The sequence below is a fragment of the Astatotilapia calliptera genome, chromosome 3, assembly GCF_900246225.1.
Source record: "Astatotilapia calliptera chromosome 3, fAstCal1.2, whole genome shotgun sequence".
NCBI classification, from domain to species: domain Eukaryota; kingdom Metazoa; phylum Chordata; class Actinopteri; order Cichliformes; family Cichlidae; genus Astatotilapia; species Astatotilapia calliptera.
Genome location: NC_039304.1, coordinates 40,567,566 through 40,584,764, shown reverse-complemented (window position 1 = coordinate 40,584,764; position 17,199 = coordinate 40,567,566). Strand labels below are relative to the sequence as shown.

General features: G+C 41.6%; 1 protein-coding gene and 1 long non-coding RNA gene across 2 annotated transcripts; one reads left to right on the top strand and one right to left on the bottom strand.

The window, feature by feature from the left end:
- The first annotated feature begins 1,926 nt into the window (after nucleotides 1-1,926).
- LOC113019561 (uncharacterized) lies at nucleotides 1,927-3,586 on the top strand. Its single transcript, XR_003272047.1, has 3 exons — nucleotides 1,927-2,010; nucleotides 2,379-2,462; nucleotides 3,166-3,586. It is a non-coding gene; the product is annotated as an uncharacterized LOC113019561 (long non-coding RNA).
- Nucleotides 3,587-7,450: 3,864 nt separating this feature from the next.
- Nucleotides 7,451-14,429, bottom strand: LOC113019555 (coxsackievirus and adenovirus receptor homolog). The gene is made up of 3 exons (XM_026163313.1): nucleotides 14,330-14,429; nucleotides 9,578-9,910; nucleotides 7,451-9,104 (listed from the first exon to the last, which is right to left on the bottom strand). The coding sequence occupies exons 1-3, from the start codon at nucleotides 14,385-14,387 to the stop codon at nucleotides 9,001-9,003; spliced, it is 495 nt and encodes a 164-aa protein (XP_026019098.1). The 5' UTR covers nucleotides 14,388-14,429; the 3' UTR covers nucleotides 7,451-9,000.
- Between the last annotated feature and the right edge of the window lie 2,770 nt (nucleotides 14,430-17,199).

Genomic DNA, 17,199 nt, shown 5'->3' with positions numbered 1-17,199 from the left:
TGGATGGGAACAGCAGTGAGATAAAGCAGATATATTTGCATTTACTTAAGTATAGAAGTTAATGACCATGAGGGAAAGAGTGACAAAACTCTTAAAAAGAAAATGAAACTTTAAGTACAATGAAAAAAGAAATACTAGTGACTGAGGTGTTTCAATTCAGCTGGTTCTGTCATTAGCAGGAGGTTTTAACAGGTTCAGAGGTTTCTTTCCTTAAATTCATTGAAATTCTGAGTAAACCACCACGGTGTTAAATGGTAAAATGGTAAATGGCCTGTATTTGTATAGCGCTTTACTAGTCCCTAAGGACCCCAAAGCACATCCAGTCATCCACCCGTTCACACACACATTCACACACTGGTGATGGCAAGCTACATTGTAGCCACAGCCACCCTGGGGCGCACTGACAGAGGTGTTAAACTGTATCATCACATCCTGTTCAAAGGAATTGTTTTGAGTTCATCAGTCTGAGACTCAGTTTGTGGTCACTGCTCCTGTAAGCAAAAACTCACTAAAATACACTGCATGATCTTGTGCTTTCTTTTCTTTTCAGTTCTAATGTCATTGCTCTGCCACACAACAAATCAAGGTTAGTGAACCTGTTTTTATGACAGAATAACACAAAGAACAATTAAGCAGATCCAAAGAGCCTCTCTGACTAATAAAAGACAGATTAGTCCCAGATGTGTGTGTTAGGGGAAGCTCAGAATTAAAAACAACAAAAATTAAAAATCCAGTAAAACTCCAATTATTCTTTATAAAATGTGGTTCAGTTTAATATTTGAGTGAAAATCAGTGGTTTAGACTAGTTAAAGATAACACCACTAAAATACAGTCAGTTCCTTATTTTGTGTGTGTGTACGTAGAGAACCATCACCAGAAGGTTCAAGCGAAAGGAAGGTCCATGCTGCTGTTCATACTGTCTGTTTAGGACAGGCAGCCAATCAGAAAAAAAGAGTACTGTGGAGATAATTTGTGATCTTTTAAACAGATGATGAACTTAGGAGCTACATCAAGGCAGCAACATCTACCAACCAGCTTTAGTTTATGACATGCACAGAGTGCGCATTATCTGTTGAATAAGCTTCAGTTCACCTCAAATACACAATTTTTAAAAAAGTTTTTTGTTCAAGATACAATAAATTCTCCCACAGCTCGTCTGACTGTGAGTCCCAGCACCTTTCAATTCCTCAAAGGAGACTTTGTGTCTCTGAGCTGTGAGGAGGACGACAGCTCTGCTGGATGGACTCTGAGGAGAAACACAAGCAAAGAAGCCAGAGCTGAGTGTGACAAGTGGGGAAAACCAGCTGGTTCTTCTTGTAACATCAGTGCCATCCTCCCATGCGACAGTGGAGTTTACTGGTGTGAGTCCAGAGAGGGTCCCATCAGTAACATGGTTAACCTGACAGTCACTGGTAAGCTGAGTGTGTGGAGTTAGTGTTGATGAAGCTGTGTGTAAATGGATGAAATGCTGTAGTTTGTCTCTGTGTTGAGGTGGATCAGTGATCCTGCAGAGTCCTGTCCTCCCTGTGATGGAGGGAGATGACGTCACTCTGCTCTGTAAAAACAAGACCACTCCCTCCAACCTCACAGCTGCTTTCTATAAAGATGGCTCCCTCATCAGGAAGCAGCCTACAGGTCACATGACCATCCAGCATGTTTCCAGGTCTGATGAAGGCCTCTACAAGTGTGACATCAGCGGTCATGGAGAGTCTCCATCCAGCTGGATCACTGTCACAGGTGAGGCTTCAGTTTCTTTTGCAGATTTCAGACCCAAAGAGACTCAAACTGACCACATCGACTTGTGTTTCTCTTTAGTTTCAGGTTCTTCTACCTCTCCTCCTCCATCAGCTTCCACTGCCTCCCTCTCCCTGTCATTTTCCTTTCCTCCTCCTCCTCCTCACCAGTCCTCTTCTCCTCTCTCTGTGCTGATTTCTGTTCCCTTCATATTTGGGCTGCTACTGCTTGTACTGGTTGTACTGGTGAAAAGACGTGTCCAAAGGAAACCTGAAGGTGAGACACACATTCTGCTCAAACTTAATGTGAACATATTGAAGACTTAAAGGGACAGTTCACCTGAAAAATGAATCAGATATCTTCAACTGTGACCAGTTCACATTAATCTAAGCGGACAAACAGCACTACAGACCAAACACATGTAGGTGTGATTATTAAACTGTTCCTTTAAAAACAGTCACATGACACACACGACTTTGTGGTCAAATAATGTTGATGTGAACAGAAGCTTTCTGTTTTATGACTCACAATCTTTATTTCATTTATGTTGATAGAAAATCATACATGGATATTCTTAGAAACACAAATCATGAAACAGCAACAGTTCTGTTATATTTAGGAAACATTTACATTTGATTTTGCAGACAGAGATCCTGCAGCAGCTGCCACCTCCTCATCAGTGAGAAGAACATCAGCAGACGGCCGAGACGGATCAATCAGGAGAAGAGGTACGACAAGTTTCCTGTTAGAAAGTCTCTAAATTTCTTAAAGCTCCTCTGCTGTTTCCACTGATAAGTTTTACCATGAAGCTAAGGCAAAGAGTCACTGAAGCAAGGTTACAAAGAGAAGTGACGATCAGTGAGCAGCAGTGTGGCTTCTTGCAGACAAAGAGCTCTTCAGATGTGATGTTTAAGAGTGTTGATGGAGAAGTGCAACCAAGTGCAGAGAACTTCAGCAGCAGCTTCACTGTGTCTTTGTGTATCTGGAGAAAACAGATGATAGTCCTGAGAGAGGAACTGTGGTGCAGTGCAGTGGTGATGGACAGGTTGACAAATGAGCTCAGGCAGCAGTCTCTGTGGATTATAATGTTGCAGATGACATGGTGATCTGTAGTGAGAGTAGGGAACAGGGTGAAGAGAGTGTTAACAGCACTCTGATCATTTTAACTGCAAACTCTTGAAGTTTGGCTGTTAGTGAGCCGAAACGTTCATGTTTTCTGTGTACCGCACGAAGACAACAATTAACCTTTGGTAAACGGTAACATGAGCAGCTCTGTGGTCACTACGTTTCCTGTTTTGAGAACTAAACTCAGCAGAGGTGTAAAAGTCGCTCTAAGTTAATGTGCTGTGGCCTCATGTTTGAATGCTTGCAGTTCTTTTCTCATGTTTACGTCCTGACAGCTAAACTTCTTTATTCTGTGTTTGTGTTCAGATGTTTCATTAGAGACAACAGTCATCTACTCCTCACTGAAGCTGACCCACACACCTTCACCACAGCTCAGATTCAGAAAGTAAGATTGTTTCCTCACTTGAAGAAGACAAAGAAGAAGAAGACGTCTTTGAAACCAGCTGCAGTCGCAGTCTTACACATATTAATAGAGAAATGGCAATGGCTGCATTTTATTTTATATTTTAATATTTTATGCTGAGGGTATAATCTGAAAGAGATTGCAAGGTGGTGTCAGGGGGAAGTAGCTAGGCAACAATTGGAGGAAGTGAGTGAGAGCAAAGGCAAGGGTTAAATGGTGGAAGCTGAAGGTTTGATGTAAATTTGGTGTAAAATTTTGTGACAAATAAAAAGAGATGCAGAGCTTTGAAGGGAACCACCACTGAATTTAATGTTTCCCTGACACAGACACAGAATGGCTGTTACAGTTAAGTGAAAGTTCTTTTTTGTAATGTTAAATGTGACATATAATTGAATAAACAATGTTAAAGTTTTTGTCATTCATTCTGATGCCTGCAGCTCTGTCACATGCATGAGAGACACATTATAAATAATTACAAAAGGCAAAGTAATATTTATATTTGCTGTTGCATCACTCATGTTATGCACTGTTACAGGCACAAAGCAATTTCAGCTTCACATATACATTATAAATTATTACAGTCCAGTGATCTTCATGCATATGTGGCCCAAATAACCCATTCATGTAAGTATTTAAATATTTAGATAATAATATATTCAGATAATAACATTTTCTCATTAATTACAAGCCCTTAAAGATTATAAACAAAAATCTAAATGCTCAATAAATGAATAAATTAACATTGACTTATGAAAAATAAATCTCACAAACATAGTGAAACAGTCAATGATGGAGAGGATTGAAGAGCTGGAACATATAAATAAAAAGGATGAGTTATTTAAAGCTAATCCAGTTTGGCGTCACACAGGAGATTCCTTCTAGAAGCAGATCCGATCACTCTGCAGCCATCATGAAATGCTGCACTGGTAAATCTTTATGAAGCATTATCTGCACTGTCTTTTATTTGAATGGTCACCAGGACATAAACACTGCATGTACAGGATCAGCAGTCAAATTTGACATCAAGCATTTTTTAACGTTTGCTGACTTTGCCCCAAAATAAGGTTTTAAAACCCCTTTTTCACACATGGGATTTCAGCCTCTGCAACCATCTTTACTGTTGCTGTCTGCCATAGATTTGAATTCAGGGTTTTCTGAGTGCCACATGTCTCTCTTAGATTGACCCCCTCCTGCCAGTTAATATAGCATAATATAGCAATAGGTCTTACAGTCACTTCAGGTTAAAGAGTGGATGAGCTGTGGCGTAATGTTTGCAGCTCTAATCTATAAAGCCCAACATTTTATCCTAAAACAGAAGTTTTGTATCCGTCACATGACGTGTTATGACTGAGAGCGATCCAGCTGCAGGTTATTCTTCAGTGCACAGAACAGTTAATAACTCCATCAGGACAAACTGCAGACACAGAGGTACAGCTGCTCTCTTTTTCACACTTAAAAACTCCCTTTTGGAAAAAAAAGGTTCAGATCTCAGCCTGCAGCAGCAGATACTGTGAAAAACACCATTTGTTCCTGTGACAACATGAAGATAATCAGCTCATCAAATCAGACTAAAAAGAAAGATCAAACTATCTTAGAAAATATCCATCCATCCATGTTCTTACACTTGTTTGAATTCAGGTTTTGGTGGCAGCAGTGTGAGCAGAGAAGTCCAGAGTCACCCTGATCAACTCTTCTAGCTCATCTGGGGAAACAGAGTCATTCCCAAGCATGCAGAGAAAAACATAATCTAGGAGACATCCTAGTCAGATGCCAGAGCCACCATAACTGTCTCCTTTTAATGTGGAGGAGCAGTGGTCTACTCCTATGGGCTCAAATACGCAAGTCCAAAATATTATTCCCACAATTTGAGCCTATACACTCCGACTCCCTCTTGAATGAGCGAGCTCCTCAACCTGTCATAGTGAAGGTAGGACAGTAGACTAACCAGTTGCTCCTCTGTGTCTTCTCTGTGATAAACAGAGCCGTTGCACTACTCTTCCCATGTTTACGTCCTGACATCTAAACTTCTTTATTATGTGTTTGTGTTCAGACGTTTCATTAGAGACAACAGTCATCTACTCCTCACTGAAGCTGACTGACACACCTTCACCACAGCTCAGATTCAACAAGTAAGATTGTTTCCTAACCTGATGAAGACAAAGAAGAAGAAGTCTTTGAAACCAGCTGCAGTCACAATCTTACACATATTAGTAGACAATGGCTGCATTGAAGACATACTTTAAGAAGAGGGAGAAATAAAGGATATACACATTATAAATAATTACAAAAGACAAAGTAATATTTATATTTACTGTTGCATCACTCAAGTTACACACTGTTGCAGACACAAACCAATTCAGCTTCACATGTACATTATAAATTATTACAGTCCAGTGATCTTCATGCATATATGCTACAAACAATACATTCATATATGATTTAAATATTTAGATCATAATATAATCATATAATAAAATATTCTCAGTAATTACAAGCCCTTTAAACAATATAAACAAAATTACAGCTCCTCCTGGAGCTTCGCAATCCTCACGATGCATTTTAAGAATCAAGACATCCTTCAGCATGAAAGGCTCACAGTGGTTTTTGGTGAGGAATGAAATAGTAAATGCAGTAAACAGAAACACAACAGGAGACTAATCTTCAAAATATAACAGGAAGTAGGGACCATTATATACCAAATCAAAGTTAAACCTAAAGAAATGATCTATGTCATCGTTTTATCACAATTTCAGTTACAAGCTACAGCCAGCAGGTGGCAGCACATCTTCTTTCTCCTCAAAAACACTTGATGATCACAGCCACTCCTCCCCCATCAGTCCTCCTTTCACGGCCTATTTCTTTGCTCATATTTTAAGTCTCAGGGGGAGAAAACAGATGTTCAAGGCGTGCAGCTGTTCTGCTGCTCGAGACTTAAAAACTGTGGAGATGAGTGAAACATTTTCTGATGGAGAGATAAACAGACACGGAAAGCATGTAAAACAGAAACCGATCTCCACAGTTTTCGAATCATTTTGTCAGTAATGGTCAGTAATAGTGTCTATATGTCTAGTTTACTGTGATACAAACAGTCTTATTTTGTTTTAGCCACACAGAGACTTTTGTGGGTTCCGATGTGATCCTGGAAAATTACAGAGAAAAAAAAAAAAAACATGATCAGCTCCGACTTCCTGTGAAAGTAAGGACCGGCTAGTCTGTAAGTTTCACCAAAGGCTTCTAGTTGTTGACACAAAGTGTCCAAGAGCTGCATGCATCTTAGGTACAGATTTACCACTTTGAGCTAAAAGGAAGAAATTTTTAAAACAGCTCCTGTTAAAAGGACGGATGAAAACAGACATTTAGGGACAATTTATTTTTAAATTGGGGTCTGCACAGAGCTCTGAGGGTGGCAGGGCCACAGCTGGATGTGAGGAGGGAGTGTTGACCCTTGATCCTTTAAACAGAACTCATGATCCACTGACAGTGAGTCAAAAACATCAATAAAAACAATAACCAAGTCTCTGTAGGTTTTCAGTCATGCAGGTCATGGTGATCTAAGGAGGTGGGAGGAAAAATAACTAGTCCAAGATCACCATAACCAGTTATGACTCCAAGACTGTTTTCTCATCCAGGTGAAACTTGATGTGATTTGCAACACGACAAAGTTAAACTAAGCTTTCATCTCCACAGGATGGACTCATCTCTGGCACCGCAGCTGCAGGACGACAGCATATCTCCATGCTCTGCAGCCATCAGGAAACACTGGTCGTTATTTGTGAAGCATCATCTACACCTCCTTTAATGTTAATGGTCACCAGGGCATAAAATATGCACGTATAGAATCAGCAGTCAAATCTGACGTGTTTTAAATGTTTTCTGACTTTGACCCAAAATAAGATTTAACATTATTTTAAAAAGATATTAAACAGACAGTGGGAAGCAGTGGGCAGCCATTGGCGCCCAGGGAGCAGTGTGTAGGGACGGTACCTTGCTCAGGGTACCTCAGGGTAGCCGTTCAGAGGATTCGAACCCCCGACCTTCCAATCATGGGGCCTGCCCCCACTTACTACTTCAGAGACAAAATAAAAGGCCTCACATGAAAACCACCATACACATCCTTCAGCCTTCTAGATGAAGTCAGATGTGTGTAGTCAGAACATTCACACAAACGGTTAATATAAAACAAAGAAAACAAGGAACACTGCGAATTTTAATAATGACGTAATCACAACACTTTATAGCTTATGTATGTCATCCATCTGACATGTACAAACACACAGAGTCTTGTTTCCTCCTGATGTGGAGTAAACTCCTGCTCAGTTTCTTCAACAGATTTTATCCAATCATTGCACTGATAGATTTCCATTATATGAATTGCTTATTTAAAATGTATTTGACTCATCACTCAGTGATGAGTCAATGTGTTGGATTATATGCTGCGCATTAAACAAACTGAAGCACGATAAACAATGGTAACGGCTGATCATGGTCCCCTAACACTGACTAACAGATAACTTTAATACACATATATAACAAAAGTACATTCTTTATAAACCAAAGAACAGATTAATAAAAAATCAGAAACCTCTGGACTGTTTTAGGCGCAGCTGCTGTTTTTAGACCTGCCACCAGTCTTTGAATGTCTTCATCAGAAAACTGCTCAGGAATGAAATTCAAGTCAGTCTTAAACACAAATTGTAGGAGGTGTCTGACCCTCTCTGTACATTAAAGTCTGAGTGAAATCTTTGATCACCACCCTATTCACCACACTAGCCTCCCCGTGACGTTGTCCACTTCCCAAAAGTGAAAATGATTTGAAAGGTCCCAGTTCTGACTCATTTAAGACGATTGATCACAGAGACACAAGTACAAGAGGACATAATAGGATGTCTGCTGAGATCTTAAAACTGCAGCTGTGCTGAAAACAGTCCAGGGATGCCTGAGCCAGTGATCTTAAATGTGAGGTCATCTGAATGGAAACCACTGATACGGTCTCAGCAAAAAGGAGGAAAGTGCCTGCAGTTGGTTAAAAAACAAATATTTTTTTAAAGTGTAAAACAAAGTGCTTAAAGAAGGTAATAAGGAGCTTATTCAGTAGTATACTTTGGATTTAACATGTTCCAAGTCTTGCTACAATAGATGCACTGCATGCCTCCACCTCTGCCCACATGCGCTGGGATATATAGCTTATATTACATGTTAATGCTGATTCTGTTGGTCTTTCTCAAAGCAGCCCCCCCACCCAAACAAAAACAACACCTACTCGTTTCATTTTTTCCACTGAGAGGAGGCTCCAGGACAACCTGGAGGAAGTGGCTGGTGAGAAGGAGGTCTAGCCTTCTCTGCTCAGGCTGGGGCTCCCATAACCCACTCCAGATAAGCTAAAGAAAAAGGATAGATTGATTTTTTCTTTTGGAAAGACTCAACCAGCATACCAGCTGCTCCTCCACCTGCTGCCTGTTCCCAGAGAAAAGCCAAGCTCTGCTGTAGGCTTCAAACAATAAAGCTACAAGTACATAAAACCCAGGGTTAAACTCAAAGCCTTTTACAGCCACAATGGGACAGCACTGATCTAACATTGACTGATTGAACTGTAATGATTGGTGAGGTTGTCAATGCGCTGCATGAAGCTCTAACAGAATCAGATCCTATTGAAAGATTCGTCTTTGTTGAAGAGCAGAACTCACTGTCAGTAAAGAGATCGGACACATTTTTCAGGTTCTGCGGGCAATTACATAATATCAGTAATAAGCAAAAACTGACAGGACAGGGATGATGACAGACAGACACGTATCCCTCTCTCCTCCATCCTTGGACTCAGCCTGGGACTCCTTGGTGTGTTTATCTGTAAAACCAGCAGAGCAGAAACAGGTGTGAGAACTGAGCTACCAGGAAAACCATTCCTGTTTTCAGCAGAAGTGATGTCACACCTTTCAGCAGTCACCTGGATGTCAGAAAAGCAGTAATGACATTATGTGCAGGCATTTGGTTAAGAACTAGAATCTCAGCGTTTCACACCATTTTCACCCATAAACACATCCAGCAGAAGAAGAAGTGAAATAAAGAATTAATTAGGGTTAGAGCGCCCTCACTGCAGAGGTTATCGTTTCTATTTTCTCTCTCAGACTCCTGCATCGGCATTAATTAATGACTGACGCCACTTTTCATCTCATACATTCGTTTTTGGTAACAGAGACAAACATGAGCCTAAAGACAAACAAACCAACGGACTTTGCCCTGAATGAAAGAACCTTTGATGCTCAGACATCCCACAGTGAGAAGACTTATAAACACCAAGTTCCACATCTACAAACTTACCTGAGGTTGTGACTTTGAGGCTGATGGAGCACTCATGGACGACACTTTCTGTTTCCTTGGTTGTAATCTGACACTTGTACGTTCCTGTATCGGTGAGCTTGACGTTCCTCAGCGTCACTGAAACATTTCCATCCTTCATGGACGGATCCATCAGGTTCACTCGGCCTTTGAAGGACTCATGTTGGTAGTTTTCATATGGGCGCTGGTTTCTGTACAAGAAGACATAATCATCTGATTTGAGGTCAGCTCTGTTCCACTTCAACAGGGTGATCTCTGCATCTCTGGGACCCTGACACTGAAGAGGGGCATCTTGTCCAGGATTCACAATGAGCTCTGTGTGATTGAAACACAAAGATAAAAGACAACAAAATTAGTCATGTTTAAGACTGCACATCTGTCAGACATGCTATGCTGAAGAACTGGTTGGACTTCCTCTCTATAGTTTGTTCTTCCAGAAGATGAGCCCATCCAGAGACTTCTGACAGGAACCGTTTGGACTGCAGGGAGTACTGAAATGAAGAAATCTAAAAGAGCATCAGTGTGTTTTAGTATTAATGTAATGATCACCTGCTCCTCTGCAAGCCTCAAAATTTTTGCGACTTGTGCCAGCATGTTGTTTGAATGTCCACAGAGTACATCAAAGAACATGGGACAGAATTTGTTTTTGTCTGTTAAACTCTGAATTTTACTCCTGGGCCCTATTTCAGGAAGCCGGTTTAGTGCAAACTCTGAGTAAGTATACCCTGAGTTAACGAAAACTCTGGGTTTTCGGTTTCACAAAGCGAGTTTAGATTAATCCTGAGTGAGTTACTATGACGACACACTCCGTGAAGCTAACCTGCCCCCTAGCAGGTTTACTTCAACTAACCCTGACGTTCTCCGCCTCTGTGTCGGAAACCTGACTGTAGGAAGTGTCAGACATGGCGTGCTCCTTCCTTGAAGAGCCAGTAGATGTTGAAGCCCAAATTCTCCGCAGAGCTCTCCGCCGGGAGAGAGTGATTAGAGCGCGTTCGGACATTTTTTCATTTCCTGATGATTTTCTGTGTTAGAGGAAAAATGATTCTATGTTTCTTTACCTTCTTTTAAATGTACAAAGATGCCCTTTGTCTGTGTTTAGATTAGTTTAGAAGTGTCTTTTTAGACTTTCCCAGCAAGGACATATTGTTTCAGATTGTTTTATCTCTCCCAGCTCTCTGCTGACGAGACTAGCACCATATATGGAGTTGTTTATTTTATCTGTTTATTATTTTCTTATCCTGTTCTCACTGTCTCTGTGATTTGTTCCTATAAAAATGCCAAGCCACTGTCCATGGGTGTGGGTTGTTTTCAGCAGCTCACCCGTGTACACGTTAAGCGTAACTTTGTCTCATTGTGTCTTTATTCCTCCTGGGTTTATTTTGCAGGGTTTTCTCCCAACATTCTGTGTGAACGTTACCGTTTCTCAGCACAATCTATAAGTTATTTGAATAACATCCTCAGGCCTAATATTGCTCATGTGACACATCGCGGACATGCTCTCAGTTCTGTACATATTATTTGTATTGCACTTCGGTTTTTTGCAAACGGGAGCTTTCTGTATAATATTGGTGACGCTGAGCACGTTTCCAAGGCTACCGTCTGTCGGGCAGTCAGGAATGTTACAGTTGCACTGAAACGTCTCCTGTACTCGTTTGTGGTGTTCCCCGGTCATAGACCCACAAGATTTATCAAAGAGGGATGCCACAAAATTGCAGAATACTTTAAAATGTATAAAGACCAATTGCCGGTTTAGTGGAAAAACTGAGTAAGTATACCCTGAGTTAACGAAAACTCTGGTTTTTCGGTTTCACAAAGCGAGTTCAGCTGCAGCCTGACTGAGTCACTATGACGACACACGCCGTGAAGCTAACCTGCCCCCTAGCAGGTTTGCTACAACTAACCCTGACTGTCTCCGCCCCTTTGTCGGAAACCTGACAGTAGGAAGTGTCAGACATGGCGTGCCCCTTCCTTGAAGAGCCGGTAGATATCGAAGCCCAAATTCTCCGCAGAGCTCTCCGCCGGGAGAGAGTGATTAGAGCGCGTCTGGACATCTTATCATTACCTGATGAGTTTCTGTGCGAACGTTACCGTTTCTCAGCACAATCTATAAGTTATTTGGATAACATCCTCAGGCCATATATTACGCATGTGACACATCGCGGACATCCTCTCAGTTCTGTACATATTATTTGTATTGCACTTCGGTTTTTTGCAAACGGGAGCTTTCTGTATAATATTGGTGACGCTGAGCACGTTTCCAAGGCTACCGTCTGTCGGGCAGTCAGGAATGTTACAGTTGCACTGAAACGTCTCCTGCACTCGTCTGTGGTGTTCCCTGGTCATAGACCCACAAGATTTATCAAAGAGGGATGCCACAAAATTGCAGGTATCAAGGTGACCAAAACGTAATGTATGATGTGGTGATACTTGGACTACTACTTAAATTCTACATTTATTTTCAGGGTTCCCAGGCGTGTACAGATGGCACTCACATTCCAATCATTGCTCCTTCAGTAAATGAAGGAGACTATGTGAACAGGAAGTCTTTCCACAGCATTAATGTACAGGTACATAGTTCCCTGTAGCATTTCAAACTAACAAATTATGTCATTATAGTAATGGATGCTAATTTGTGTTCTCTGCACTGTGAAGATCATATGTGATGCTGCCAACATTATCACAAATGTGGAAGCCAAGCGGCCAGGCTCTGTCCATGACTCACAAATATTCTGTGAATGTACACTGAGCACAAAATTTGGACATGGTGAGTTGAGAATACTTTAAAATGTATAAAGACCAATTGCTTCAGGGACATTTGAACTGAAGTGTATCCTTCTGTCTCAGGAGAGTTCACTGGCTACTTGCTTGGTGATAGGGGGTATCCATGTTTACCCTATTTGCTTACCCCTTACCCTGACCCTGAACCGGGCCCACAGCAGCGATATAATCTGGCTAATTGCAGGACAAGAGCCAGAATTGAAATGACTATCGGAATGCTTAAGGCCCGGTTCCAGTGCCTGCAAAGACTCAGGGTCACCCCAGAAAGGGCATGTGACATTATTGTGGCATGTGTGATTCTTCACAACATTGCCACAATTAGAGGAGAACACTGTCCTTCTGAACCAAACACCAGCAGTGATCCAAACCATGAACATCCTGACCCTCGCACGGACATACAAGATGGAAGCGCAGTCAGAGACACCATATGTCACAATCATTTCTTTTGACCCATCACCTCAACATGTTGAAAGAAGAATAAACAGGTTTTTTGTTCAACTCGCTTTATTGGTCGCCTGTATTTCCTGTACACAAAGTATTAAAAGATGTAAACCTCATAAAGTGTCTCTGTTGCTTCCTCCTCTGTAACAGCTGTCAATGTTTCTTCATTATTTTCCTGTAGTAAAGAAATAAACAACATTGCTGTTCTACTGTAAACTCATGTAATCTGTGGAGTATTACTCACAACTGCATGTTGGTCTGGCTCAACAGGAGGCTGCACCAGATGCAGTACACCACCACCATCAACTGATAGAATATGAGGTTTATACAGGTCACTTATAACTTACAAGGGACCAAATGGCAATTAACAAACATACCAATCACCTTACACTTCATTGTCATTATGCTCTCAAAGACAACCAAGACTGAGGGAAGGCAAAATCAGTAGGACAATAACTTCACTACAAAATAATCCATTATGGTAAAGAGTTTATCAAATGAATGAGCAGCACTGCAAAGGTGACTGTGAAGAAAGGATGTACGCACATCATGTATTATTTTGAATTTACCCCCTATGTAGGCACTTGTGTCTTGCGGGGTTATTGACTCAGAGGATGTCCCCGCAGAGATGCCTTCGGCCACAGGGCGCCCACTGTTTTGGCTGAGGGCCAACTGCTCAGCCTCTGAGTGGTGGTGGTGGAGGACCCCCACCTGTTTTTCAGGCCTCCGCTTTTTTTCTGTTGGCTATAACGGGTCACATTTGAGCATACAGAGTAAGCAAATATGTACTTGTAATGTGCTCAGATAATTTCAATAAGTGCTTACAGAAAGAAAATTAATGTAACCTCTAACTGCAATTGATTTACATCGGACAAACAGACCAAGCACTATGACTCATAATACAATTACACCTTACCTGTTTGGACTATATTTTTATATTTCATTTTTACTTGCTGCCAGGAACGTTTGGGGCCTGTTGGGTTGCACCTGCGCTCACATCACATCACAAAATGAAATGTATAAAATAACAAATAAAATAACATATGATAAAATAACGTGTTAAATGGGTGGAAATCCCTAGATCATTGTTTATATTAACACTCACGCATTGACTCTGTCGGCTATGTTTTGCCATGCATGCTTCCTTTCTTTTGCAGCTGTGGCTGTGTTACTTTTTTCCGCGGAATTTGCATGTTATCGGCATATGCTGCCATCAGAATTTCGGCGTCAAGCGCTGTAAAATACATTGGCCGCGCCTTCTTTCCCTCCGTCTCCATGGTGACTCGCTTAATCTGTGCTCCGCTTATCAGGGCTTTATGTATCCTCGTCCGCGCGCTTCACTTGGGGTTAAAGCAACTCCGCGTTGATTGAACTAATTGTTATCAGCCTTTCTGAAACCGAATATTCCGAGTTGGACAGTTCGGGGTTACTCAACCCTGCGTATCGTTTTTCACTCTGAGTTTTCTAAACCGGCTTCCTGGAACAGGGCCCCTGTCTCCAAGAACCGTGACTCACCTTTTAATCCGGAAACCAGGATCACCAGCAAACACAGGAAAACCGCAACGGACAACATTTGTGAGGAAAAACTGAACAGCTGATGTTTATTTTGGAAACGAATAAGTGTTTTTGTTTTCCTTTTTTGGGTGGTGGTGGGTGACGTGTTCGACACGTGACAGATTATGAGCCATTACATGCGCTGCTTGATCGGCGCTGTCGTTTTTGCAGCTGAGCGCTACAGCGCTGAAACTGCAAACATCAAGGTTACTCGCTGCCCCGCAGTCCGAATTACGCGAAGATCAGACAGGAGGAATGGACTTCGGTCACAATCCGAGCTGTGAGGGTCAAACAAAATGAGAACCAAACTTAAAACATGTTTCAGATGTTCTGACATCGGGAAGTTCCTGCAGACATTTTGCGCCACTGGAACTCTGTGTCTGCGATTTCAGTCAACAAGACAACGGATGTAACGGCGACTCTCCCAGATTCGTGTTAACCCGAAACTCTTGAACACACCACATAAACAGAACCTCCCACTCTGAATAGACTCTCTGACAGTCCCGTTCATCAGTCGTTACAGCAGGCTTTACCTACAGTGAACAACGGGTTGGCTCACAGTAGAAAAGCTACAGCTGTGTTTTAAACTGGAAACAGTGCGAAATAACAAACACGCAACATGCTGCTGCCATGATGTGGTGCTGCATACAGGTGCACGTAAAAAAGGAAATTTTGACTTTGGAAGCAGCTGAAAGTGGCCCGTGTCTGAAGCATTAAACTAAGTTACACTCATCAAGTCACTTTCTTTGGGGGATCCGCTCCTTTCAGGTCATGTTTTCGGGATTTCCCTCGAGCAGCAGCTCAACTCTACCTCTCAAGTCGCCAGAATAGAAACTCCACAGAGAAAAAAACCCTCAAAGCTCATCTTCAGCGGAAAAAAAATAAAAACAAGAAGCTGTGAGCCAAGACCGACAGCATCAGACTCCTCCAGGACTCCAGTCCAGTCGCCAGCTGTATGAATGAAATGCAGCCTCTTCTGCTTTTGGCAGCTTAGAGGTGGATTACCGCCACCTAATGGACTGGAGCATAGATCGGACATGCGCATGCTCACTCATTTCACTCTTTTCAATTAAACTTTATTAACACAATAACGTTCTCAGGGGGTTAAAATTATATTTTATTTGTGATATGGAACTAAAAAGGGAGGCATATACCCAAGAAAGTACGGGTATAACTAAAAATAAATGTTACAAAGAAAAAATAATTACATTTTAAAAAGAAGTTTTTATAACTCTGATTATTTGTGTTTGTGTCTCAGAAATCCAAAGAAACAGGAGATTTCTTCCATAAGAAACATTTTAAGGTTAAAATGTGATTTTAATTGGAAGGAGCCTTTGTGTGACCCTTTGTTTAAATAATCTTATTTAATCATTGTCTGTGAAGGTTCTCAGTCATCCAGGTCATCGTAGTCTAAGGAGCTTGGAAAGAAAAGCGTCTGGACTTCTTTGAGTTGCTTGAAGACGTTTCACCTCTCATCCAAGAAGCTTCTTCAGTTCTAAGGGTCAAATGGTGGAGAGTCCCAGATTTAAACTCAGTGAGCATTTCCCCCCAAAGAGGGACAAAGGACCCCCTGATGATCCTCTACCTAATCACATGAGCCAAGGTGTGAAAAGGGATGTGGGTCACAATCAGCCAGGGTTTCATCAAAATTGGATTATAGATGGCAGAGAGTTGGTGTCGTAAACCCCCGCCTCTGTTCAAAGATGGTCGCTCACAGTGGACATAGATGGCTTCTTTCACTCCTCTTTCAAACCATCTGTCCTCTCTGCCCAAAATGTGAACATTGGCATCCTCGAAAGAGTGTCCTTTATCCTTTAGATGCAGATGGACTGCTGAGTCTTGTCCTGTGGAGGTGGCTCTTCTATGTTGTGCCATGTGCTTGTGAAGTGGCTGTTTGGTCTCTCCAATGTAGAGGTCTGGGCATTCCTCTGTACAGTGTCGCGAGGAATGCCCAGACCTCTACATCTGTATTTGAGATCCCTTCCCAGATGCCTTAACGCCTACTCACATCCTGGGCCATCTGACCTCAGGAAATCACTTGATAGGGTGGGGCCAGGTTTCACAATGAGCTCACCGGAAACACTGGCTGATTGTGACCCACACCCGTTTTCACACCTTGGCTCATGTGATTAGGTAGAAGATCATCAGGGGGTCCTTTTGTCCCTCTTTGGGGGGAAACTCCCACTGGGTTTAAATCTGGGACTCCCCACCAATTGGACCCTTAGAACTGAAGAAGCTTCTCGGATGAGAGGTGAAACGTCTTCAAGCAACTTAAAGAAGTCCAGACGCTTTTCTTTCCAAGCTCCTTAGAATATTTAATCATTATTTAAATATAACACCCTCAACATCACTTTTCTATGATTAAAAAAAAATCAGGTTACCAACCCTACTGATGTTTTTCATTGTTTCTTGTTCGTAGCTTTATTAAATTTCACAATTCACGTCTCATTTATAACCTAAAAGATTATAACCCCTTGTTTTTTCTGACCTGCTACAAATAAACCACAGACTCTAAATTGTACTGCTAAGAGGAAGGAGGCGGGTTTAACTGCCTGGGGGGGAAACAGAAAGATCTCACACCTCTGTGTGGTACGATGGGAAAAGTACCTCTTCTGTGGCTGCTCTGTAAGTACCTCATGCTTTAAAAAAAAAAAAAAAAAAATCTTAATATGTGCATTGAAGGGATTCTGGATGGGAACAGCAGTGAGATAAAGCAGATATATTTGCATTTACTTAAGTATAGAAGTTAATGACCATGAGGGAAAGAGTGACAAAACTCTTAAAAAGAAAATGAAACTTTAAGTACTGTAGCAGCCCTTGGCATCAAGAAC

What these genes read in the sequence shown, in the direction of transcription:
- LOC113019555 (XM_026163313.1), bottom strand. Translation starts at nt 14,387, where the DNA reads ATGTTGTCCGTTGCGGTTTTCCTGTGTTTGCTGGTGATCCTGGTTTCC. An exon ending in CCTGGTTTCCGGATTAAAAG is followed by an intron (nt 9,911 to 14,329) that starts GTGAGTCACGGT and finishes TCAATCACACAG; the next exon opens with AGCTCATTGTGAATCCTGGA. An exon ending in CCTCAAAGTCACAACCTCAG is followed by an intron (nt 9,105 to 9,577) that starts GTAAGTTTGTAG and finishes CTGGTTTTACAG; the next exon opens with ATAAACACACCAAGGAGTCC.